Below are 26129 nucleotides of genomic sequence, written 5' to 3' on the forward strand. Positions count from 1 at the left end.
AGACTTGGGAAAAAGGGGGGACGGGCGTGATTAAGCCCACTATACACCAACACAGAAAGAATCAGAACTCTGTTTTGATCCATTTTCTCTCAAAACTGAAATTAAGGTTTCCACAGGTTCTCTTAAATAAAAAGAAAATCCACACTGTTTTTTTTTAAAATTTACAAAACATGGCAATTACAAACTAACCAGCCTATTATATCAAAAATAACAAAGAATATGAGCTCTGTTAAGAAAGCTACTTTGGGAAAAAGAAGCTCAAAATAAATAAATTAATATCACATTCATGACGGGCTTAAGCTCGTCCCCATGTGATTTTTTAAAGTTGTAGCTAAATTGTTTGTATTATCAATAAAACCTGGATTGTGTCAGTGATGATAAACATTTTTGATGTATTTCTCGAATCTTGGATTTGTGATACCTAAAAAAAAAAGGGACAGAACCAATTTATTCTCAACAAAAAAATAATTGCTATTGCTGAACTAAAAAATTGTTTTCAACCATTAAGAGGTAAACAGATTCTTTAAGTTGATGTCCTGTTGGTGGGATGCACACCTTAAACCTAATTATCAGTATATTCAATGTTGTATGGTACTCTGTAAATACAAAGCTGACTTTTGTAAGAAAAAACAACTACAAATAACAATCAATATAATCGTTCTTTTAAATGTCATTTTAAAATTTGTGTTGATTTTTCTTTGTGAATAATTTTATCGTGATAAATTAAAAATGTTATGCATTACACTGCCTCTGACTGATATGTAGACATTTATTAGATGCATACATAAAACTGAAATAAACCAAAATAGCAAGAATTTTACATATTTCAATGTTTGATAGAATCTAAGCAGAGCTTCAACATGCTAAAATAACAAAAGGAAATGGGAGCATAAAAGATGAGTAATCAATTTATTGCAAATAACCATTAAACTGAAATTGGCTGTTCGTTTATATTTGGCTGATGAAGCTATTTATATAATAACGATCTATTAGGGAGCGCTGTCACTCCTAGTAACGCTTTTATTTTGAAAAAACCAGACCGGAAGCGGTGACGTTATCCAGTCTGCAAACTAAGCGCGAGGGAAATTCAGTTGGACGAAAGATAGTGTAGCAGAAAAGTATTTAAATTGTGTCATTTTTATTTTGTAGCGCGTTAAAATATAAGTTTGTGGAAATATAAATCGAATGACGCTTTTGTCTGCGCTAAGAAATTGTTAATATTAGCATACAGTTAGGCGCGTGTTATTGTTTTGTTCTGCGATTCACGGTGCGGAGGCTAACGCTAGCCGACTAGTGCTGTGTTTACATGACGAAAAGTTTAAGAATAGAAGGGTTCCACATTTTAACAAAAGCAGAATAAAAGGGCAAACTTATTTATCAATTTACTAACAAGTAAAAGAGACTAGAGAAAGTATTGTAGTGCGGTTCGCAGCCGTCGAGGATGTCAGTTGGTCGAAGAAGTCATGACGGAACCACCAACGTTTCAGGCAGCGACACTGACGACGAAGTGCGTAAAACACTAACGTTTTCTTTAAATCGGATATAATTTATGTTTAACAGTTTTCTGCTGTTGCTTTGTGTGATTTTAAACAAATTCACGTTTTTGTTTTCCACAGACCAAGCTTCCTCTCACTCAGTTTTATCCCTACATCCGCTGTACTGTTTGCTGCGGCTTCTTCATCGATGCCACCACGATCACAGAGTGCCTGCACACATGTGAGTACAAAACTACGGAGGGAGGGTCAGCCTCGATTATTTCACATTAAAGCTAATTACAACATACAAATTTGCTTATTGGAAAATGAGTAAGACTATTAAAAAAAAAACAAAAATTTGTGCATAGAAATAATAGAAAACCGAAGTTAGCTTCGGGAAAATGGCTAAATTATAATTACTCCTAATTTTTTAACTACCTTAACCGAGTTTAATCAGCTCTAATTTAAAAACTACAATACATAGACCCTTAAAACCTGGACTAGATTATTCTCCACTAAGATTGATTCGTGGAAGTTCAATAAAAGATGATTTGAGCGTTTTATTTTCAACTGAACCACATTACAACTAGTTCACATTGTTGGGGCTTGGTGGGCAAATTATCTGTGATTTTGATCAATCACCAGCTACTACATAACTCTTGCACTGACTCATGCTTTTATAAAAATATTATAACTTCTACATATTTATTAAGAGTTTTTTTATCTTAGAAAGGGGGATCTCAACCTTGAATCTAACTAATTCCCACCTTTGGCATATTTTGGCTTCAGGTTTTAGCACTGTAGCCATAATATTTATGAATTAGCCACATCTCAATACAGAAGAAATTTTAAAAACGGTCAAACTCGTTCATTTATCTTTACACCGGGCATTGATTGTGTGATTTTTACAAAATGTTGAGATGATTTTTCAGTCATGCAACAGTTTTTGAGTGAAATTCTTTCTGTATTTAAGCTCAACAAGCAGTATAATACATTAATATTGTACTTAAACGATGACTGCTTGAAAGTAGACGTGTTGGCAAAAAATTTGGAGGATATGAACTTCCAATATCTTCAAAGCCACATAAAAATATATTTTCCTCAAGCATCTCTGCTTGCATATTCAATGTAAGGCTCTCTCATTCCTCTGTCTGCTCATGTTCAGGTAAATCTTGAATAAGTTCAAGGCTCTCACTCAAACGGTAAAATAGAAAATGTCTTAGAACTAGTTTTCTTCTGCTTTTTCTTCAAGTTTGCAAAAGCTGCATCGTGAAGCACTTCTTCTCCAGCAACAGATGTCCGACATGCAGCATCGTTGTGCACGAGACGCAGCCTCTTTACAACATCAGGTGAGTTTTTTCCTCCAGCAGCAGCAGCTGCTGACTAATTACTCTCCCTGTGTTTCTGTTTGGTATGCAACCGACTGGGAGTTAATTACTTTATATTTTGCAGGCCAGACAGACAGCTTCAGGACATTGTATATAAAATGGTTCCTTTCCTGGAAGAACGTAAGAATGTTTGAGAACACACTAAAACCAAATGTGTGTTCATCTGAGCTTCTGGTGTGGTGCTTTGAGTTTTTTGTGAGCATTTTATGTTGTTTTTTTAACAGTTGAAAGAGAAAAAATGTGTAATTTCTACAAAGAGAGGGGGCTCGCCATGCCAAAACCAGGTGACGACATCCAGCCTCTCTTTATTTATAATCAAATTTCACATAGATGAAGTATGTCACTGTATTGCTGACTGTATGTGACGTGTGGTTTGATCTTTGCAGTGGCTGTTTCACCTCAAGGTCCCATTGTGCTGAAGAAAAGGAAAGATAACTTTCACAGAGCCGTGTTCACCATCCCCCCTGAGCTGAATATTTATCTGCTCCTGGAGTTTGTTGGGTACATTTCCATATTATGTGGCATAGAAATTATTTAAGCATTTTAAATCTGGTACTTTGGAGCAATCATTCTCCATATTGCATAGTTTTTGTTTGTATTTTGGCACACCTAAAGACAATTTAAAGAGACCAGCAAATATAACAATAATGTTTTAAGGCTGTGAGAGGAAGCTGGGGTACCTTAGTTTTTGTAGATGGGCTTCTGCATTTAAAGGCAAATTTTTATTCAGTAAAGTTTCAAAAATAAATGTATGTTATAGTTACTTGTGTGTTCTCTTGTTAATGGACGGCATCAAAGTCACATTTCATTTCTCTTGACTGTTTTGTTTTCAGGGCTGAACATGGGATCTCTGACTTTAAGGTAAAGGTATAAGATCTTTGTAACAAATGTTCATAACATAAACAAATATTATTAGTGCATTATAACAGTAAATGTAATTCTAGAAGTCCTAAAGGGTTAATTTTATCTCACCTTTGGCTTCCTAACTCTCCATTACACATAGGAGGGGAAAAAAGGAGAGATTTTCCACCAAAATACGCAGACAATTTCAGTTTAAAAAGTTAAAAATTTGCTAGAGGAAACTTAGAAATTTTGAGATTAATCTAAAAAATTTTCTAGAAAAAACATGGACGCTTCTGAGTTATAAAAGTTGTTCATTTTCAACTTTTCATTCTCAGAAATGTCCATGTTTTTTTCCAGAAAAATATTTTGGTGGAAATTTACTCTTCCTTTCTTTTTCTATCTACAATTATCCTAATATGACGTTATAACTTTTTGTATCCTCTGATGTTGAACGCTTCTGCGTCTCATTCATTAGCTTTTTAAAAATTTTTGTTCACGTTTTTCTGTCCTTTTGAGAATTTCCTGTTTGACAAACTATAAAAAAAATTGGATTTCCTTTATTTGAAGACATTATCAACACCTTGTTAAGATTAATTTAGTTTTTTTTAGTTTCTTTTTATGGAAAACATTTGTTGTAAAAATAAGGGGAAGTGTTGATGCTCACAAGTCTTTGGCTCCTCCTAGTGGTTCTTCTGAAGATTACAGTAGCCTTTGATTCAAATGGAAAAAAGGCTCATTTAAGATTAGCAAATACATTTCACATACATGAAGTGTTACTTTAAAATTGAGAAAATGTATATTTTAGTCATTCAAATACACTTTTCACTGTTAAAGTTGACATCTTTATCTTGGATATCTTTAAGTTAAAGCCGATCCTCTCTGCCGTTGTTTCAGCCTCTAGAAAGGCCGTACATCTGCGTGTCGGGCGAAGCCACCATCCGACACGTGGAGCTGTTCATCCGGAGGAAGATGGAGCTCAGCCCCAAGTGTCAGGTCAGCCTGCAGTTTAGATTTCCCCCATGCTAGTTTTAATACAGATCATTTTCAGACGGAGAATTAAGCAGTTTGGTGATAAAATTCAAACTTCTTTATGTGACTATTGTCCTAGAAAACCATATTACAGACTGGTATGTTTTTCAAGAGCATTATTTGTGTTTGTGGGACTATAATTGCTGTGTCATGCAGTCAGAATCATAGGTTTACTTAAAAAATAAATGATAAATGGTTCTTATTGTCACTTTTACCATTATCATAATAATACCACAAAATATCCTGATAAAACTTTAAGTCCATATTGCCTGAAAATGGATTTATTCCAGAAATTAGGTGCACAATCTGCATTTCACTCATTATTACAGAGCAAAATATATATATTATACACATACTGTACATATTATATATATTGTATATTACGAATACAAGAATAAAGTCATGATATTACAAGGATACAGTCTTACAACAACAAACTGGAAATAATACAAGAATAAAGTTTTAATATTACCAGGAAAAAGATGTAATATTACAACAAAGTAGCGATTTTATGAAAACTCCAACATGAAAGAGGAATGTTCAGCATCTCTTGAAGTTTTACTTTGGTTTCCATTTTGCAGATGAAGAAATAATTCATCTTTTAATGCTTGACCATCAAATTACCACCAGAAGCAGGACTTTAACTGTATTTTAAAAGAACAACACAAACTGAGCTGCTCACATCAGATAACCTCATAAATTTAGAAGCTTTTTTCTTGTAATTTTAAAACGTTCTTTTGGTAAAATTGCGTCTTTATTCTGTTGATATATTATGACTATATTCTCGTAATTAAACATTTTTGTAGCCTGGGTCAAATACTCCATTGTACAACTCTTCTTTAAAGGGATGATAAAAGCTACTTTTTGAAAACATTTCCTATCATTTAAAATTTCTTTTCTTTTTTTTCTTTCTTTTTTTTATGAAAGTGAGAAAAAATCCATTGAAATCAGATGTGTTGTATTTTTAAGTCGAAATGCTTAGCCTAAAAACATTTTTGAATAATTGAGACATTCTGGTGTGAACAGTTTCTGTTTCCCCCTGCAGGTGGATCTGGTTTGTGGAGATCACCTCCTAGATCATCACCAGTCACTGAAAGACATTAAGAAGTTTGTGGGTAATGAAGCACTACAGGTAAAAACACACACACACACAGTAACATAGGAACATGCTGCTGTATGCAACTTTTATCAAACATATTTTTTACAGTCACTATGTCGTGACGGTATCTTATGAGACAGATAATCTGTGAAAAGTTCGAGCTCCCAGTGCTAAGTAGAAACAACCAATCAGATTCCAGGAGGAGGGTCTGAGTGCTGTCAATAACCCTCTGTGTGGCGCTGCTCATCCCCTTTTCCTATTCCAAGCTGCTAAGGCTAGTTAGCATAGCCACTGATGGCAGCAGATAAACGTAAGTCGTCTCTCCGCCGTTAACTCATTTATCAGCGTGTATACAAGATTGATTGACAGCGCTAAGCCCCTCCACCTGACTCTGATTGGTTGTTTTTGGTGCATTTCTTCAGACGGCAATAGTAGCTCAGGGAGGAATTATAAAAGATTTATTTATTTTATTTTTCCCCACAGGTTATCCGTTTCATTACAAACTGGTGACAGATTTTATTTTTTATAAAAGTTACAAACTGCAGCTTTAAGTTTAGACTTGTTGTTTCCTTTGCAGGACGGTCTGCTGGTGCTTCACTTCGGTTTGGTCCTCCCCTGCCAGACTTGAGCAGGAAATTTGACCCGAGTCTTCACAGTTTCACCGGGTCAACGGCTCAGATTCACCTCTTTTCTAAATCCACTGAGGACGATTAACAACCTGCAGCGACGAGCTTGAGTATTTTTCCTTTTTTCTTGGACTTTGGTTGAATCTTGGAGACGATGTTCCAGCAGATCGGACCTCCAAACCGGTTCTGGATCAAATGAAGCAGTCAAGTCGAACGCACGCATCCATCTGTGCCTTTACCAATATTTAATCAATATTTGAGAAGGGTCTGTATATTTTTGAAGCTGTATGTTTGATTTTGACTTGATGTGAATAAGAGAAAACCTTTTTTTTATGTTTGCGTTTATGTTGATGATGAGTGGAAGTAAACTTCTGTCTGACCCTGAAATGTTTAGGAAAGCCTTTAAAAATGTGAAAAACACCTGATAACTGAGATCATTTGCTCAGTAAATGAAACAAGACTAACTTTTCTGTTGCCAGTTTCTCTCTTGGAGGCTTTTAGTCAACCAAGTTTAATTGCTGCTGTTGATAAAACTAGAAGAGAAGCAACATCTTCTCTTCTTTTCTCTGTGTTGGTGGTTTTTGGGTCAATGTGTGATCTACTTTTTATTTATTGACTGACTGCTTTGATAATAAAACAGTTTGCTTCAAACAAGAAACAATGTTTATTTAAAATTAGTTTAAATAAACCCACCATATATCTTTTAAATAAATTCAGAAGTGAAACACATTTTTTTTTTTTTTAAATGATTGAATGTGGGTTTAGATTTATTGACTTAAATATACACTCAAGGGAAATTTTGTGCCTTTTTTCTACATATAACAGCCATTTTGTCTATTAAATGAATATAGCAGAGGATGATAGTTATTTTATTTTAAAGTAGATTTTAAATTATTGTCTATTATTGAGTAAATTATTGAGTTTCTTAAATTAGTCTACATTAAAAAACAACTTTTTTGTAAGGACATTAAATTTCAGTTTTAAAATGCAGTTTTATGTTTGTCCACTAGTTCACGTTTCAAAGCTGCAGCAAAATTACTTTGTTTTTGCAAGCTTCTGAAATGCTTAGTTTTGGTCAATTGTTTTTTTTTTTTTTTCTGTTTGTTTTTTTGTCTCTAGAAAAGTCTCTCAACATACTAGACTTTTAAAGGTACACCTGAAAAATCAGTTTAAATTATTCTGCCCAACAACATTGCCAGAAAAAAAATATGGAGTCAAAATATTCAGATTGATTCCGTTTCCAGGTACAACTGTATAAGGTAGACAATCTACGATTTACAACTTAGTTAAGCAATCAGCAACAGGTTGCACAAAGCGGACCTTTGAATTGAGATGTATTTAATATGGCCCCATCAATAAGCAGGAATTGCTTATTGAGCAATTCCTGCTCAATAAGCAGGAATTGCTTCCCAAATGTCGGGAAAAATGTTTTCCCAACATTTTTTGTTGGGAAAACAAAAAATGTACCCAACTTTGCAGGTTTGGTAAAGTTTGGATTCTTTTATTGATTTTATTTTAGTCAACAATCCTAAAAAATAATAATATAAATTTTTATATAACATGATTTTTCCTCCTAAAATTGACAAAGGAAAACAAATTCCTTATGGTGTCATAAAGGTACATATATTTATTCTTATGCGAGTGTGTATTTTTTACACTAAGGGGAAAATATATATATATAGATATCTATATATAGATATTTTTTATTTCTTTTTCCTAGAGGTGGCCCCTCCTGCTCTCCTCTTGGAGCGCCTCTGCATATTGGACCAATTACAATAGATTTTTACAATTTAATGCATTCACATTAGATACTTACTGTAGTTACATTCTTATTTAAAGGGTATTATTATATCACTTCAGGTACAATTCATGGGTTTAAAACAGGAAAATACCTTAATATTAATCCCAAAATGCTAATTATACCAAGATGAATGGTCAATTATCCAGCCAGAACTATAAAAAAGAACTACAAAAATGGTGTCAAGACTAGACTAAACTTAAGATCAATTCAAACTTGTGCACCCAGTTCTTGTTTTAAAGTTGCATAATAGTGCAATTACTATGCAGCATCAAAGCTGTAACCCTACATTACAGCTTTGATGCTCACGATTGGGTGTAATTTCTCCCCTGCTTGTGTTCAGTTGTTGGAGTTGATGTCTGCCTCTTCTTTGTCCTCGCTGATGCCCTTGAAGCTTTCCTTCATGGCTCCTCCTTTCTCCCTCTGGCTGCTTTTGTACGATTCGGTCGAGCTTCGAGCTTGGTAGCTGTAGCTAGCCGTGCCGAACGACATCCCAGAGTTGAAGTGGGTCTCCTCTCCCTCCAATAGTTTTCTAACAGAAGCAAAACAAAAACAAACGTAGAGAGATTAAAACTTAAAATTTTCTTAAGAACAAATGCAGAAAACATTGATTAAAGTTTGTAAAACTAATTACCAAAGGTTCGGCTTGCTTAGTTTGACTCCTTGTAGCTCATGTGACTAGAGAAAATGCCCAAATTATCACTTCTCCACTTGTTACCACCTCAGCATATTTTCAGAGCATAAAAATCGGAAAAATGTGGTTCCCTTCCATCTAAATAATCACTGAAATGTCACAGAACATCTTAACCAGGCTTGATTTTTACCATTTAGCTAATCCGCTAGTAGTGTAGCTAAATCTTCCACTTTGAAAACATTTAGCAGATGGATTTAAAGCTTTGATTTCACCTGTCTGTTTTTGTAAACTTTCAGTTGAATAAACTGCAACATATAGAGAGGTTTTGGTTATTGGTCGTTTATATTCATGCTCTTATTGTGAAGTGAGTGAAAAAACACAGCATTTCCGTTTCCTCTCCTCACATTTTCAAAATAAAACACTGACAGTAGAGAACAAGATATAAACATAAATACAATATCTAGTGGTTTTGTAGGACATGTAAATTACAATGTCAGAATTAAATTGGTGCTTGAGGGTTGTTGTCTTTGAAGAGACGATATACTTTGAATTGAAGTTAGCGCATTAGCTTCTGCTAAATACCATGTTGGTGTGGTTCTTTAGCGGAACTAATATCTATGATTAGTAGCTTAGTGTTAGCGCAATTAACTTTTTAGAGATCCTCAGCATTTTCTTTAGATTAGCACCTGTAAGCGGCAATCTCGATATCCAGAGCCATCTTGACATTGAGCAGGTCTTGGTATTCCCTCAGGTGCTGAGCCATCTCACTCTTCAGGTTCCTCAACTCCGTGTCCAGGTGGCTAATGGTGTCCTGTCACAAAGGAGAAAGTAGTTCAATCTTGTTCACATTAGTTCATTTCTGTATCATTCTATACATAGTTCCCACAAGTCTGAACCGGAAGTGATCCGCACCATCTTAGTACTCAAACACACACACAATGCATAGCGGACCCAAGGCTTTGAAACATTTAACCAATGTCCGAGAGAAAGACGCATGAACAAAATGGCTGCTGTCAGGTTTGACTATGTCAGATGATGTTGACAAGCTACCTCAAAAATACTACGATATAGTTAACTTCCTAGTGAACAGGAAGTGTTTGCAACATTTAGGAGCTTCACGATCTGAAATCCATAGATGCACACAATTAATGTTTAAACAGATTTGTAAAGGACGTACAAACTGTGTGAATAACAAGGTTCTGGTGACTGGCACAGTGAGTACATGTAGTAACATACACATAGACGACATGTCCATGTCAGCTAGCAGATGAAAGCTACGTTAGCTAAGCGAACTTTGCTAGTTTGGCAGTAAGTACAACAGTAAATATCACTGGTATTTACCATAGTATTACAGAGGTGGGTACAGTACTCAAAAATTGCGATCGAGTAATAGTTGTAATGTACTTAAATTGCTTATATGTATAGATAGGAACGAGGTGAGAGCTACGTCCAAGCTTGTGGCTTGTTTGTTGTTGTCATAGGAACTTCCTGCCAAGATGCCTGTCAGTTACAAAGTTCATAATGTATAGTGTCTGAAAGTCTCTAACGCTGTTGAAGCTTTGTGATACTTTTAAAGAAGCCTCCTAGAGTTTATAGAGGATTTCCTTTTTGTCTTCAAGGCTTAACCTTTCACCCCTGTAAGAAGCCAGCAAAAGCCAGATGGCTTTTCCAGATATAGCAGGTCGGAGATTAATCCAATAGACATGAAGAGTCACTTCAGTCGTCTCAGTCTCACGCGCCTAGAAAAACCCAAGGATTGAGTCTTAACCCCACCTTGAACTGTAATCAGACGTTTACTGCCAGAACGTTCTCTCATCTGATTGTACTTCAGAAACAGTCAAGAGAAAACTTGACTGTTTATAACCTGATTTTAAAAGTACATATTTGGTTGAACAGGTTGGTTTTCACAACATTATGCAAACTAAGAACCACCACCCTCGCTATAAATATTTTTCTTGTGGGTTTTCTCAGGATGATAAATCTTGTGACAAAGCTAATGTGGACAACGGTTTTGTCAACATTGTCTTCAAACTTTTCAATCAGTTTTCAGCCCACAAGATGACTAAGCAGTGCTTCTAGCATTATCACTGTTTGAGAAAGTTTACCTGCTAGTCAAAGATAATAAAAATGTATTAAAGTAGGAACGGTTGTTCAATTGCTTCTGTAAAATAAGACAGTTATTTTACAGAAATATAATTTTATTTTAATTTTTTTTTTTGGTTAAACTGTCTGTGGCTTGGATGGATAGAACAAACCGATGGATGGATGGAACAAACCGATGGATGGATGAGTGGATGCCTGGATGGAGGAACCAATGGATGAATGGATGGATGGAACAAACCAATGGATGGATGATGGACCAACCAATGGATGGATTTTCCTTTCCGTTATTTGAACATTAACCGATAGTAAACCTGTAAAGTTGAGGCCCATGAATTCTGGGAAGTTGAGTTTTGAAAAGTTTAGAAGTTTCACCTTAAAACATGAAGGGATTCTGTTGAGTAACAAAAATATAACTTATAGAAACTAAATCCCAAACGTTGTCCTGACGTAGAGTGAGAACCTGAACTACTCGCCTGCATGGCTGTGACCTCGGCATTGTGCGTGTCCTCCATCTCGCCTATCTGCCGCTCCAGAGACTCGTTGGCGCCCCTCAGGGTCTCTATCTCCACCGTCTTGGACTGCAGCTGCCTCCTGAACTCGTTGATCTCTTCCCTGCTGGCCCTCATCGCCTCGTTGCTCCGGCTCGCCTGCTCGCTCAGGCTCGCGAACTTGCTCTTGTACCACTCCTCGGCCGACTGCAGGTTTTTGGAGGCAATGGACTCGTATTGGCTGCGGATCTCCTTCAGAGCCGAGGTGAGGTCCGGTTTGGCGAGCTCTATCTCCACGGAGACCTGCTGTGCCTCCATCATGTTGCTCAGCTCCTCGATTTCCTCTTCATGCACCTTTTTCAGGAAAGAGATTTCATCCGACAGCGACTCGACGCGCCGCTCCAGGTCCAGGCGGACCACCGCCGCGTCGTCCACATCCTTCCTGAAGGACCGCAGGGTTTGCTCGGCTTCCTCCCGCACCCTCGCCTCTTCATCGAACTTTATGCTCAGCTTCTGAAAATGGAAACACACCGAGGGTTGATTTCAGTGCTGGGTTAAATTTACATTAACCAGAAGATTAACTTCATCTAGTGTATGGGTCTGCAACCTTTACAAACCAAAGACAGGGGCGCTCCCAGGAAATTTCCATAGTGGGGACCAAACCGGTCCGGCAAAAATTTTAGGGGTCACAACAAAATATATATGTCTAAAAAAATTAATCAAGTTTTTTTGAAATCTAGAAAATACATAAAATTTTCCAGGTTTAAGGAAAAAAACAAACAATGAACTACTTGGGTTTCTATGAAACAAAAGCAACTTTTGCAAATACTTTTTGTAATTTATAGTTTCTTTTTTAGAAAGAAAGTGAGAAAAAAGTTAAAGGGGCAATATTATGCTTTTGACAACAGTACAGCAAATGTAATCAGACTAATCACATTATATGTCCTTTAACTTTGAAAGTGTAAAATGTAAAAATTTACAAAGGTGTCAAAAAGGTAGAGGAATACATATAGTATCGGTAAGTATTGGTTAGCAGCAGTACCTGCAATATTGATATCGGATATCAATATTGGCCCAAATTTTCATCTCAATGAAATTTGACAGTAAATATATACTATCAAATTTGTGGTTATATTTTAAAGAATCGCAATTTTATTTTTGGGGGATTTTAAAACTAAGAAAAACATAAAACATTACCTTAAAGAGAATTGATTAATTGTTTTCTATGCAACTTTAATGTTTGATTTAAACCAAAAAACAACAACTTAGTTTTGAAAGTAGTGAGAGAATTTGTTTAAATATTGCTGATAATAGCATCATTGATTCTATTACAATAAAATATACAAAAATCTACATTTTCCATATCTATATTTCAAAAATGTATTGGTTATGCAGTTTTTAAGAGCAGAAGTGCCGAAGAGCCCCTGATCTGGTGTCACCTGCAGCTCGTCCTCCATGTTGTTCCTCTCGATCAGGATTTGGTTCTTGTCCCGGTTCAGCTCGTCCAGCTGGCAGCGCAGGTCTCTCATCTCCTCCTGGTAGAGAAGCCCGACGCGGGAAGGCTCGCCGTGTTTCTGCCGGAGGCTCACCAGCTCCGTCTCCAGGACTTTGTTCTGCTGCTCCAGATGCCGGACTTTATCGATGAACATGGCGAAGCGGTCATTCAGACCCTGAACGGCGACACAAAGGCTTGTTTACAGTCAAATTAACCTTTATGTAAGAAAAACTACAGAATATTCAAAACAAGTGGTTCTGTTTGGATTTGTGTGATTTTAATTGCAAGCAGCTGCTTAGGGTCTCCACTCCAGCAGGAGGCCCCCAAGAGCACCAAGGTTACATGATAAGAAAAAAATAATATATCTGCGATTTTTAAAACCTTTTCATCGTAAAAAAAATTGCTGCCACTAGTGGGAAAATATACAATAGACATAGGCAAATTATTATAGTCTGACAACTTTTTTTGTTGTTCAATTTGTTCTTATTCTGTTTGATTTGTTTTTCCTTAAATGCATTTTGTTTTTTAAATTCTATGTATTAACACTTTTAGTTGCCTTTGGCTTTGAGAGCAAAATTCTGTTGCAAGGCTCCAATAATAATAAAAGCAAAAATAAAAAATATCAAACTTGTTTACTGTAAATTCAGTGTTTATCAGCAGATATTACTTTCAAATACTTAAAATAATACTGTACACTTTAACACCACGCTGCATTTCACAATAAATATATATATTTTGTTCATTTGCTACTACTGTGAGGTTAAAATCAGTAGTCATAACCCCGGTATAATGTAAGTTAATTATAAATAATGCTAATCATAGCATGAAGCGTTTAATGTTGACTTGATTGTATGGGGAAGTTGCCCAGGGGCCAAAAAAAGGTTTGGGTCGGCCCTGCCTGCAGAGACGGAACTGATGGGAGACAAAGGACGTTACAGGAACCAATTAACTCGCTTTGCCAGGAAGCAGAATAAGACGGGATTACTGAGCCTAATGTATTATCTCTGGGCACATCCTTAGACGCTGTAAGATAAACTTTTGGACAGATTGGTTTCATGTTGCGTGAGTTTCAAAGGTACAAATCTGTTTTAGCTTCTGTGTCTGCCAGTCATGGAATAGAAACAATTTCCTTTACTCCTAATGTAATGATTTATCAACTTTATCAGAGAGTTTTGTACGTCATCTAATTGAGAAATGCACTCTTAATGTCCCACTTAGTTCTCAATAAACTGTTATTTTAGAATTATTATAATAATTAATGGAGATATCGTATTAAAATAATGGCTTATTGTGCAGATTTTTTACTACTTAAGCTTATTTCATACAATAAAAAAAAAAATATCAGAAAACTAATATTTTATTTCTTAAAATGCAATCGCATAGCATTCTATGGAGCTACATTAGTCTCAAAAAGATTCCCAGCGCATACAAGATTTGTAAGATAAGGTCCACAAGCGTACAAAAAGATGTGTAAGTGTACAAAATAATTCACAAATGTGTACAACACAATGCATGAATGCGTACCTCAACATTCACATGGGTGTAAACTGTCTCTCAAATTTCCACATTTCAAACTGCACAAGTAGTAATAATGTATAGAAATCGAGAAACGTGTGCACGAATAGCCAGCTGCGGACGGATCTGTCAACTTTAACATACGCATTTTGTTGTTAGCATTGTGAATATTTTTTAGACTAATTTAGCTCCATAAATTCTGTTAGGATATGCTTGATCATTTGTAGAAAAGGATGCATTTGCAGATAAAATAATACTTTTCACAGAATTTGAGCCAGGTGAGGATAAAACAGTCCTGTTTGAGAAGTTCTGTATAGAGGATATTTACAAACAAATAATTTTTATCTTAAATGCTAAATTTGTGTATTTTTTGTTCAGTTTTTCAAAATTTCTGGTCAGTGTTATTTTTTCAACAAATTTCCTTTTTTTTAGTCTCTGTACTCCAGTTAATTATTTCAGTAGTTGATTAATAATGATTAATCCACTACATTTTTTCCACCCTAATCCCACCACAGCATTTCCAACAGTTTGAGGTGTGGCCTTTGACTAGGCCGTTGCTAAGCGTTGATTGTTTTCTTTTCCAGCCATTTGGTTGTAGATTTTCTGCAGTATTTGTTGATATACAGAAGAACTCAAGTTTGACTCAATGAGACGAAACATCCAGGAATTGTGGCTTCAAAACAATACCACATTGATTATTACTATAAAAGCAAATTATATGGAAGACCAAAAGTACCAAATTACAAAATTAATTTTTTTCTAAATATGGAAATAAGTACATTAATCATTTATAAAATGTACTGTATTCAGTATATGTTGAAAGTAAATATAATTGTTTCAGTATTTCTTTCATTATTTCATAGCCCTGTGTTTGTATCAAAAACCAAAAGTGTCTCAATATAATACATAAATATATAAATATTTGCAGTTAGGCATATTGCAGTGGAAACACACACAAAAATATCTAATTAAATAAATTTAATTAGATATTTAAATGATTGAGTAACTGTTTATTTCAAAGTTAAATTAGGAAACATGAGCAGTTATTTCAGTATTTAGTGATGTCACAGTCCTGTGGTAATATTCACAACCAATCTTGAAACAATTTAATACAGAAATTAGTTGGTAAAAAAAAATATAGCCATTAACAGTACAAATTTCAAATAATCATTTGTGGTAAATTGTGTTAATTATGTATTTGTTTCCATATTTACAGAGATTTTTTTGTGTGAATTATTTCCTTATCAACAGTAATTTGGCACTTTTGATCTTCCATATTAATGAAGTTTAATGCATTTTAAAAAGATTTCCCAGTATCAGTGATGAAAAATATTGTTTTATCTTTTTTTATAAATTAGATAAGTAAGATATGCGCCTTAAATTCATAATATTTACCAAACTCCAGCAGGTTTAATTTCCAACATTTGCTCATTTTAATCTCACATACCTGCAGCTGCTCCTTCTCGTTGGTTCTGATCACTTTGAATTCATTGTTGACCACAGAGGTTTGGCTCAAATCGAAAGAACCGGTCGGAACTAGAGAGAACGGAGCGGAGGACCGCCCGATGCGTCTGTACATCCCTGCAGAGGATGCGCCGTGGCGGGGAGCGGTCGTGGCTCTGGGCCCTGGGAAGGGCCGAGGAGCCGCGCTGCCCATGCGGGAGGCAGAGGTCGGGAAGCGGGCAGAATCTCCGAAGATCTTGCGGTAGGACGACACGGTGTGTCGGTCTCCGAAGCTCATCTTGCTCTGACTCAGAGGCAAAAATGTCGGACCTAAAGAGCTTTAATGGGTTTAGAGGGCAGCGGGTGGAGCCAAGCCAATTACACCCAAACCATGAAGGAGGACATCTGTTCACTTTGACTTTTTTTTTTCCTTAAAGGTGCTATACGTAACTTTTATCAAAATACATATTTGCATTTGTAAGTTTTTACATTTACTCAATTACATTTACTTCATTAAGTTGTTTATTTAAATTACCTTTAGGTGTATTTGTACTTTTTACTTTTACTTGATTAATTATTGCTACTCTTACTTGAGTACAATTTCTGGATTCACCACCCACTGAATGTTTTAACATGTTTTAACCAAAAATTCCCCATAAACAGACACACCCCTGCAGTTTGTGCTAAAGTTTGATAAGTTTTTTTTATTGAAAGAAACTGATTTGGAAACTTTTTTTTGCCTGATTTTGCTACCTTTTGTTACATATATAAAAATTTGTGTATTTTTGGAGTTTAAAATACCAAAAATTCCACTTAACTTCATAATTTGGTCCATTTGATGATATTTTTTCTTTTTAATATTAAATGATTGACAATTTGATACATTTCTTGGGTGGCTACTTTTTACTTTTACTTGAGTAAAAATATGTTGAAGTGTAACTACTCTTATTTGAGTACAGTTTTTGGGTCCTCTCCCCACCTCTGAATATGTATTAAAACCATCACCATGTTCTGATGGGACATAAGACAGATAATTTGTGAGCTATGAGCTCCTATAGCCCCCTGAAGAAATGCACCACTCCCGGCTGAAACCAACTAATCAGAGCCAGGAGGCGGGTCTTAGCGCGCTCAATCAACCACATGTACTTGCTAAATATGCTAATGGAGGAGAAACAACTTACCATTACAGGAAAACCGTTTATCCACCATCATCGGTAGGGTATACTGACTAGCTTAGGCATTCAGAACATGCTACACTAGCTGCTGAGAGCGCCACACATAGGGTGATTGACAGCACTAAAACCCGCCTCCTGACTCTAATTGGTTGTTTCTAGTTAGTACTGCGAGATAGCAGAGGAGCTAAATTTTTTCACAGATTATCTGTTTTATATTAGGACATAGTGACAAGTTCAGCAAATATGTAGAAATGTATATTTTTTTAGTAAAAGTTAGATACTGCAGAATTTATATTTTTATTATTTAATGTCTTCCTTATAATCACAAACTGATTTTACTAAAGTGATGGACATCAGCATCTGTATTGGCTGATGTTCGTCTTGTTACATATCAGTATCGGTCCGATTCAGCAGGCTAAAATCTACAAATTAAATTTTAAAATTTTTTAATTTATCAGATATTTTGCTCGCGGTTTTAGATGTAGTTTCAGTCCTTTTCCACACGAGGGCGCAGCAGGACAAAACGTGAAAATGTGAGCCTTCCCCTCAAGTAAACCGCCAAGACTGGGTTAGATGTTAAATACACGCAGAATAATAAAAAAGAAACTTAGATCGGTTCAATCACAGAGTTTTTAAACCTTTAAGAGAAAATAAATGAATACGGAGAACAGTTGTTGTTCGGCGGTACTTCTGTTGCAGTTCCCATGTCCAACACTAGAGGGCAGAGCAATTCAGAACACGTCCGTTCCAGCAGCCTCCAATACACATAAATAATTCATATAATTATATATATATATATATATCTGTTATAGAAATGATATAGATTAGTTTAAAGCTGATAGTTGAAAATTTACACAAATTATTTTTTATTTTATTCAGCTGTCAAAAACCTTATGATATTTGAATATTTGACTCAGACTCGAGGTGAAATTGATTGAATTAATTCAAATTGTATAAATATAATTCAACTCAGTATAAATATAAATAAAAAACTATAATCAAGCTTTTTCTTCATTCAGTGAAGTTACTCATCAGACATTTTACTCATACAAGAGTAGCAACACTTCAAAATAAAATTACCCAAGTAAAAATAAAAGGTAGTAGTAAAAATACAAATAAAATTCATTTCCTCCCCAGAAAACTTCCTTTAGTAAGTGTAATTGAGTAAATGTAACTAGTTACTACCCATAACTGGTCATCATACTTCTTGTAATCTGTATTTAATTTGCTAATCTGATCATAAAGGATTTCCCCAAAATGACTGTTTTTCTTTCACATCTTACCTGAATTTACAAATGTACAAATTTAGCTGCTACTTCTTTATTATAACATCTATATTACTAACGATTTACTTATTTATTTACTCATTTCTCGCGTTTTAAAATGAATCTGACACGTTTACTACGTATTTTCCCAGAGTACGTCTCTCTCTTTACAGGCATGGCTTCCGGACAGCGTCCCCCCGCGGCCCCCCACGCTACCACGCACAGAGGAAGAGGAACCGTGCGGTGGGCTGCGTGACTGCTCACGCTTCCGCGCAGCCGCTATTGGCTGCCCCCGTGTTGTGTGGGCGGGACACGAAACTCTGAGTCAGCTGTGACTCACCGCACAACACGTCTGTCAGCGTTGAGACGAGCTGATGCGTTCATGGACAGTGGGAATAAATAAATACCTTGAACTCAGCACGGTGCCGGTGTCCCAATAGGCTCTATTTACAAAAAACTTCTGCAAAAGTGTTGTTTACATGTTTGTTGGGGAGAATAAGGTAGGTATTTAAATGCTTAAAATGATTTTATCATTAAAATATAAACAGCAAAGGTTTCTTGAAAAAGATCCAAAGCAAAGCTTATGTATTAATATGTCTGAAACCTTTATCAGATATTTTTGGTTAATTTATCAAAATGGCAGCATGTTTTAATTTTGTTTTTTTAAAAATGCCAATTGACTTCTGCATATTTTGTAGCTTTGCATGAACATTTTACCTCTTGCGTCTGTTAAATGTAAAGTAATTGACTAATAAAATGTTATATAGATTTCTTTTTATTTAATCCCCAATAGTGGAACTTTATTAACTCTCAGTTCTTCCATTATTCTGAGGAAACACTACTACAAATTAAATTTGACCAAATTTGACCACATTTGGAAGTTAGTGTGGTCACATTTGACCAAAATGAGGCTTCCTGACCGACAATGCTAAATGAAAAGGAAAGTAAGCACTGCATATCGACCTGAACTCTACTCTCCTATGGTGAAGCACGGTGGTGGCAGTGTCATGTTGTGGGGGAGTCTTTTCTACAGCAGGGACAAGATGAGATTAAAAACAGAATTCTGAGAAAAAAGTCTGAATTCTCAAATTAAAGTCCACATTTTCAATTTTGAGATCAAGTGACCGATTAAACTCAGAATTCTGGAAAAAAAAAAGAAGTCAAAATTCTGAGATTAACACCTGGATTTTCAGATTAAAGTCAGAGTTATGAGGAAAAAACATCAGAATTTTCAGATGAAAGTCTGAATTTTGAGATTAAAGTTAGAATTCTGAGGTTTAACTCAGAATTTTTAGATGTAAGTCAGAATTCTAAGAAAAAAAGTCAGAATTTTGAGATTAAAGTCATAATTATGAGATCAAATTCTAAATTTTTAAAGACAGAATTCTAAGAAAACGTCAGAATTCTGAGATGAATGTCCACATTTTCAGATGAAAGTCTGAATTTTGAGATTAAAGTTAGAATTCTGAGGTTTAACTCAGAATTTTTAGATGTAAGTCAGAATTCTAAGAAAAAAAGTCAGAATTTTGAGATTAAAGTCATAATTATGAGATTAAATTCTAAATTTTTAAAGACAGAAATCTAAGAAAACATCAGAATTCTGAGATGAATGTCCACATTTTCAGATGAACGTCTGAATTTTGAGATTAGAGTGAGAATTCTGAGAAAAAAGTCTGAATTTTTAGATTATAATCACAATTCAAGTCACTACCTTTTCAGAGATTTTACTTGTGTTTAATTTTTTAACTTCTCTGTCCATCATAAATAACATATAAATTATGAAGTGAACTCTGCTAATGTAAATATCAAATATTTGCTTCGTGATATTATCTAAAACAATATTCTGTTTGGGGCCCCTGAAGCCTTCGGACCGGCTCTGTGCCAAATAATCTAAAAATAGCTTTCTGAGTCGCTGACAGTGCAGGGAGCTCCCATTTCCTCCTCGATTGCGCGGTGCTTGAACGCACCACCAGCCTGGCTGATGTTACTTCGCCGTGGCTGGCTTTCCACAGCGGACTTTGGGTCTTCAGGTGCGGCAGCCAGCAGACATCTTGGCGCCGGACGGAGTGGATTTCCTCCCCGAACACATTTTATTTCTCCACCTCTGTGTTCCGGTTCGGTCACCGTGCTGGACGTGTCTCCCACGGAGGGTGAGTGTCTCAAAGTGCGGGCTTGAACTCTGCGGGATTCCTGCGGTTCACTTGTCAGTCGCGGTGTCTCCCGGGACATTTCCGTGTCAAAAACACGTTTGTTTGTTTGTTGTAAAGTGTCTCGGTTTGTTTGGTGTTGACTGACTGGGACGTTTCCAGTCAGCCGAGTGGAAAAGCGCTGCGTGAAATTCCCGTTACGTCGCCGAGGTGTTGTCACTCGTCATAAAACCGGCGTGGCGCCAAATCTGCGCCGGAAAACATGAGGAATTAAGCGGAATTTAATCACCGGTTTGAGGTGAAACAGGAAAAGTTGAGTAAATTGATCGCTTGAATGTGACTTGATTGAGATTTTACAATCGGATTAATTTGGTTTAATCTGGTAAATGATGAAACATTTTGAATTTCACAGAACTTTCACCACAGTGATCAGATTTAAATATCTAAATTCTTTTTCTTTTTTAAATACATAGATAAAAAAAAGACCAGATTTGATTATTTTCCTCATGTTTGAAAACTGATTTTAGTTCCTGGTTATCTGTCTTGAAAAGTTTGAAAAAGTCCTGGAATTTATTTGGACTCTTAACGGAACAGGAACCAGAGGTAGAGAATATTTTAGTTCCTGAGTCTCTGATCCGCTGTAAAAAATGATTAAAATAAAGTTGATTCAACAAGGAGGTTTTTTACAGTGGCAGTTAAAGAAGAGATGCTTATAGAAATCCATCCGTCCTTCTTTCCATCCATCCATCCATCCATCCATCCATCCATCCATCCATCCATCCATCCATCCATCCATCCTTCTTTCCATCCTTCCATCCATCCCTCCTTCTTTCCATCCATCCTTCTTTCTATCCTTCCATCATCCATCCTTCTTTCCATCCATCCCTCCTTCTTTCCATCCATCCTTCTTTCTATCCTTCCATCATCCATCCTTCTTTCTATCCATCCATCCATCCTTCTTTCTATCCTTCCATCCTTCTTTCCATCCATCCATCCATCCTTCTTTCCATCCATCCAAATGTCCATCCATCTGTCCTGCCATCCATTCATCTATTCATCCATCCATCCATCCATCCATTCTATCTATCCATCCATCCATCCATCCATCCATCCATCCATCCATCCATTGATTGATTGATTGATTGATTGATTGATTGATTGTGGATTACTGCTGTTGCTGCAGCTTCGTTATGCAACAGAGTTTCTCCTAATGCTCATTCTGCCTCCTGATGGGGAGCTGCACTGAGACTTGTTGCTGCTGCTGAACACGTGTGTGTGTGGGGGGGGTGTGTGTGTGTGTGTGTTTGCGTGGGGGTGTGTTTGCTTTGATTGCCATCAGTCTTAAACATTCACACACACAAATGCAACAACCTGGTCATCTTCATGCGTCTCTCTGTGTGTGGACCGCCTGGCGACCCGTCCAGGCCGCAGCAGATAGATGCCGCGCTGATGAACCTGTCAGTGGGATTACAGGAGCAACCTTGCTTCTAATTTAGCCGTTAATCCAGATTAAGGTGCTGCAGGTCCTCCCTGCTTCCTGCTCAGACATCGCTCTGGCAGGCGAAATCAGCATCCGCCTCGCATTTAAACGCAAACAACCCAGAATCTGAATACTTGAAACAGCCTGGTGGAACGTACATGAAATAGGGAAGTGCAATGATGTCAAAAATTAATATCACAATATATATTTGAAATACAATAATTCACATTTTATGCTTTAAAAAAAAAAGAAGTAAATATTGGATTTGGCCAAATAAAATTACTTCAAAACTGTTTTTGCTACTTTTATTTATAAACCGTCATCAGAATAAAAAATAGATTTATATATAAACACAAAATCACCCATTATGTTTAGTGTGTCAAAGAAAATATAAAACAGATAAAAAAATGTAAATGTAAGCTTATTTTGGCCAACAAAAAGTAGTCTCAAATCCAGAGGCGTAACTTCCTGAAGGAAGTGGACATATCCCCACCAACTTTGGCCTGACGGGGACAGTCCCCACCAACATTTCCTGCTTCTTTCTTTTTCCTTTATGTTCCTGCATCCATGTGCGGACAGTAACTCGGCAGCAGCTGCACGCTGTATTCAAAGCAATAACAGGTAATGCTTTTTAAAATTCCTTTGTAAAACGTAAATGGAAAATCCACTCAGTGATCTAGTGGATTGGACGTCATGTGACTCACTGCGCTGTTGCTTTGCATTGAGTCAGGAATACCGGTGGTGGGAAATTATACAAGCAAAGAATCTGAAAAAGGGACGCAAAATTTTTATTGAAAACGCTGTGACAGCAAGATAACAAGGTCCAAAGGTAATCGCTTCACAGGTCAGTAAAAAGCTTTAATTAAAAACCTATATAAGAAAGTGGAGAGCAGGTCAGCTATGCTAGCTTAACTTTTATCAACTGCTGTGCAACTGCTGTGCAGTTCGGAGTATTTCGGTTCAATTAACACAAAATAAGGTGAACGACACACATTTTCTGACAGATAATCATTATTGCAGGTGTTTAAGTTAACTAATCAACCACCACGAGTGTTCAGGCGATCACTTCTGTGTTTTTGCGTACTTTTTTGTGTGGGAAATGTTTTGTGGGGTTTTTTTAGTGTTAATTCCTGATGCACTTAAACATATTCTTTGCTCTGCGCTCCCGGGGCTGTTGTTATTGGTTGCCGTGGCAATGTATTATATTTCTTTCCGACTCTCGGCCTGTTACAGACCATCTCCTTTTAATGCAGTTGGCATTCACTGTGGAGAATTAGACGGAGAAAGAGAGGGAGACGGAGCGGTGTGAACTATAAATAGACATTGGGAGAGTGGTTGTGATGATAGCATCGGCACTCAGTAATCCCTCAGTAAGAACGCCGTTACTCCACTGCGTTTCCTCCACTCATGTGGCGTTATCTGCTGGACCCGAACTTCTGACCTGCTGCTCAGCCTCCCAACATGCAGAACCTGCAGTAAGCTTATTAAGATGGACCTGCAGGTCAGAGAAACCCCACCCTTCTGGTCTGAATGGTCTCAGACTGGAGTAATCGCTTTAAAACTGTAGCGTGGATGAAGCTAACTGGTCTGCTAGCAGGTGGAGGTGCTAATGCATTTAATTATGAGTCAAATATGATAAAGAATTATACTAAAATATTGGAAAGAAGACTAAAAAATAATCAGTGAGGTAAATCACTGTAATTTTGCAGCAGTGTGTTGCTATGCATGAGGCTGTTAGTCAAAGACTTGGTAATAATCAGCTGAATTATGACACATCTCGCATGATTTTTGCACAATTTATGCCAGTTAATTCATCCATCTGTACAAAAACACTGAGCTGTGGATACAACAAACCTAAAATATAACTTGAAAACATCCAAAATGGCTGACTAACCTTCAGAAGGTCATCAGAAGGTCATCAGAAGGTCTGATGTTTTGCCTTCTATGACTGAAGGCAAAGGAAACAAAGAGCCGTCACTTTTTCGTACAGATGATGCCAACTTATGTTAGAATGTAAAAAGAAAACAAAAATGGACTTAGAACGGAACCTTGTGTAGCACCACTGATAATCGCTACACATTGTCTGTTTAAAAAAACACAAGAAACATAACTGGTTCCGATTTGCATAATTGCTCAAAACATGCAATAGCTAAGGTAGTTTGAGGCATATGACAATGACTTAGCAACAACCATAAAGCTGTTAGTGAAATGTTTGGTCTGCAGTGGAAATAATCAGCAGAAATGTGACGCATCTCTCAGGCTCTGAGACATGATTTTTGCACAAATTATGTCAGTTAGATTGTTCATCTGTCATTTCTTTAACGGAAACACTGAACTCTGGATATACCAAACCTAAAATTTAACTTAAAAACAGTCAAAATTGATTTTTAAAAAAAACAAACAATCTAAACATAAAGATCCGTCACTCTTTGTACCCTTCAGCATGTTGTACAGATGTGGTTACAGTACGCTAACTGTCCAGCGTTGAGGACGTTTTGTGCTGCAATCAGAGATCCAGGCTAGACAAGACAAAACAAGTTCAGGTCTGAGGCCCATTAACTTAGTGTACAAACATGCTGGTGTGCAGAAAAGCACATGGAGAAGTGGGATCGAATGTCGGTTAGAGCAGCGTTAGTAGAAAGAAGCCAAAGGAAAACCTGAAACATTAATAATGGATGAAGCGAAGATGGATGGATGTACATAAAGTCATTCATACGCAGGGCAAATCTTTGGGTGGATATCATGTTTCCTCCCTCTGCACAGTGACTCAGTGCTGCACTACCTGTGTAGTAGTCTGTTACATCATGTACTCTGCTGGAATACCCCCTCCCACACACGTCTCCTAGCTGAGCATGTGCGCTCAGCGCCTAGCTTCACTCACATTGGTACCACTGTTAATTTCTAGCGATGAGGAACTGAGAAGTGTAGTAAACACCTAAAATGCTGCGTGAAGAGAAGGGAATATATGAAATAGTTAAGTAAGTTTGTCCCTAAACTGTACATACAATTCAAATATATACATACACCACCACTATTGTTTGGCTAAACAGGCTTAGCAAGTTTCTATTCTTAGCATAGCTCTAGTTGGATGGTTGAGTCTCTTTTTGGCAAAGTTGGTGACATTTAAAGGGGAGCTATTATGCAAACTTCACATCTTTCAGGTTTTGTTCTTCCATTTGTGTCTCTTCTACTTCTAAAAAAGTCAAAGTGCTTAAAACATTAACTTGGCAATAAGTTGATGTTTTTTGGTCTCTGGAAAATGAGTTGTTTCAAAAACCTGGGCACTGTGCCGTTATCTAGCAACCCAAGCAGAACTCCAGCACATTTGGTGAGTTGGAAACAACTTGCTGCATTCTTATTGGTTGTGCAGGTTGCTCCACTTCTGCTTTTCAAAGATGTATAATTTCACATCTGTTTGGAGAGATTTTCAGGTGTGAGTGTAAACATTGAGATATGGGTCGTAGGCAATAAGGTAATGTGCTTTGGTGACTGGAAAATGAGCCGTGGCGAAAACCTGGATAATGCTCTGTTACCTAGCAACCCAAGCGGAGTTCCAGCACATTTAGTCAGCTGGAGACCACTTGCTGAATTACTGTTGGTTATGCAAGGGGCTCCACTTCTGCTTTTCCAAGATGTACAGTTGTATAATTGCTCATCTGTTCGCAGCCATTTTCAGGTGCGAATGTAAACGTTGAGTTGGGGGTCGTGACCATCAGCAGATTATTTTGGACTAAAAGTGTCAAGACGTCCTAAAGCAGCTCATAGGCAGAACTGACCAGACTAAAATCTCCTTATGTAAAACTTTGTACAAAAATGTAATGAACATGTCTGAGTAGACCATAGACCTATCCTAGCCTGTTCGAGGAAGGTCACCTTTAATAACCTAACCTGTCAATTTTGTCTGAAAATATGCTAAATATAACAAGTAAGTTGCTAAGTTGGTGACTATTGTTAATTGAGGAGGTAGATAAGGTCGGTTTCTCATGAAAGTGTCAGCCGAGCAACGTAAAATTAAGGAATTAGGGGCCAATTTCTTGGTGCACGCCCAGTTTTTAGTCTTTACTGCTTTTGAAATTCTCAGCTACGTCCAAATTTCAAACATCTTAAATGTGATAAGAAGCTGAAG

The 26129-nt window shown here is 36.7% G+C and overlaps 3 protein-coding genes across 6 annotated transcripts in view; 2 read left to right on the top strand and 1 right to left on the bottom strand.

Annotated features, from left to right (window-relative positions):
* The first annotated feature begins 742 nt into the window (after nt 1-742).
* pcgf6 (polycomb group ring finger 6) lies at nt 743-7118 on the top strand. 3 transcript variants are annotated; one of them, XM_032553584.1, is made up of 10 exons: nt 743-1507; nt 1617-1741; nt 2728-2824; nt 2928-2983; nt 3088-3147; nt 3250-3364; nt 3697-3724; nt 4601-4699; nt 5781-5867; nt 6412-7118. In XM_032553584.1, the coding sequence occupies exons 1-10, from the start codon at nt 1464-1466 to the stop codon at nt 6460-6462; spliced, it is 762 nt and encodes a 253-aa protein (XP_032409475.1). In that variant the 5' UTR covers nt 743-1463; the 3' UTR covers nt 6463-7118. The 3 variants fall into 3 exon arrangements, with proteins under 3 accessions (XP_032409475.1, XP_032409477.1, XP_032409476.1); XM_032553586.1 differs by having other exon boundaries at nt 3268-3364; XM_032553585.1 differs by having other exon boundaries at nt 1617-1716.
* A 1479-nt stretch (nt 7119-8597) lies between these two features.
* On the bottom strand, nt 8598-16391 carry inaa (internexin neuronal intermediate filament protein, alpha a). Its single transcript, XM_032552416.1, has 5 exons — nt 15941-16391; nt 12923-13153; nt 11469-11996; nt 9579-9703; nt 8598-8790 (listed from the first exon to the last, which is right to left on the bottom strand). Exons 1-5 carry the CDS (start codon nt 16232-16234, stop codon nt 8598-8600), a joined length of 1371 nt encoding a protein of 456 aa, XP_032408307.1. The 5' UTR covers nt 16235-16391.
* Nucleotides 16392-20361: 3970 nt separating this feature from the next.
* Nucleotides 20362-26129, top strand: part of sertad2b (SERTA domain containing 2b) — a 35153-nt gene continuing 29385 nt past the window's right edge. For both annotated transcript variants that reach the window (XM_032554009.1, XM_032554010.1), the window contains exon 1: nt 20362-20526. The gene's annotated coding sequence lies outside the window, so the exon portion shown is untranslated. The remainder of the gene's footprint in view (nt 20527-26129) is intronic.

The sequence above is a fragment of the Xiphophorus hellerii genome, chromosome 22, assembly GCF_003331165.1.
Source record: "Xiphophorus hellerii strain 12219 chromosome 22, Xiphophorus_hellerii-4.1, whole genome shotgun sequence".
Taxonomy (NCBI): Eukaryota; Metazoa; Chordata; class Actinopteri; order Cyprinodontiformes; family Poeciliidae; genus Xiphophorus; species Xiphophorus hellerii.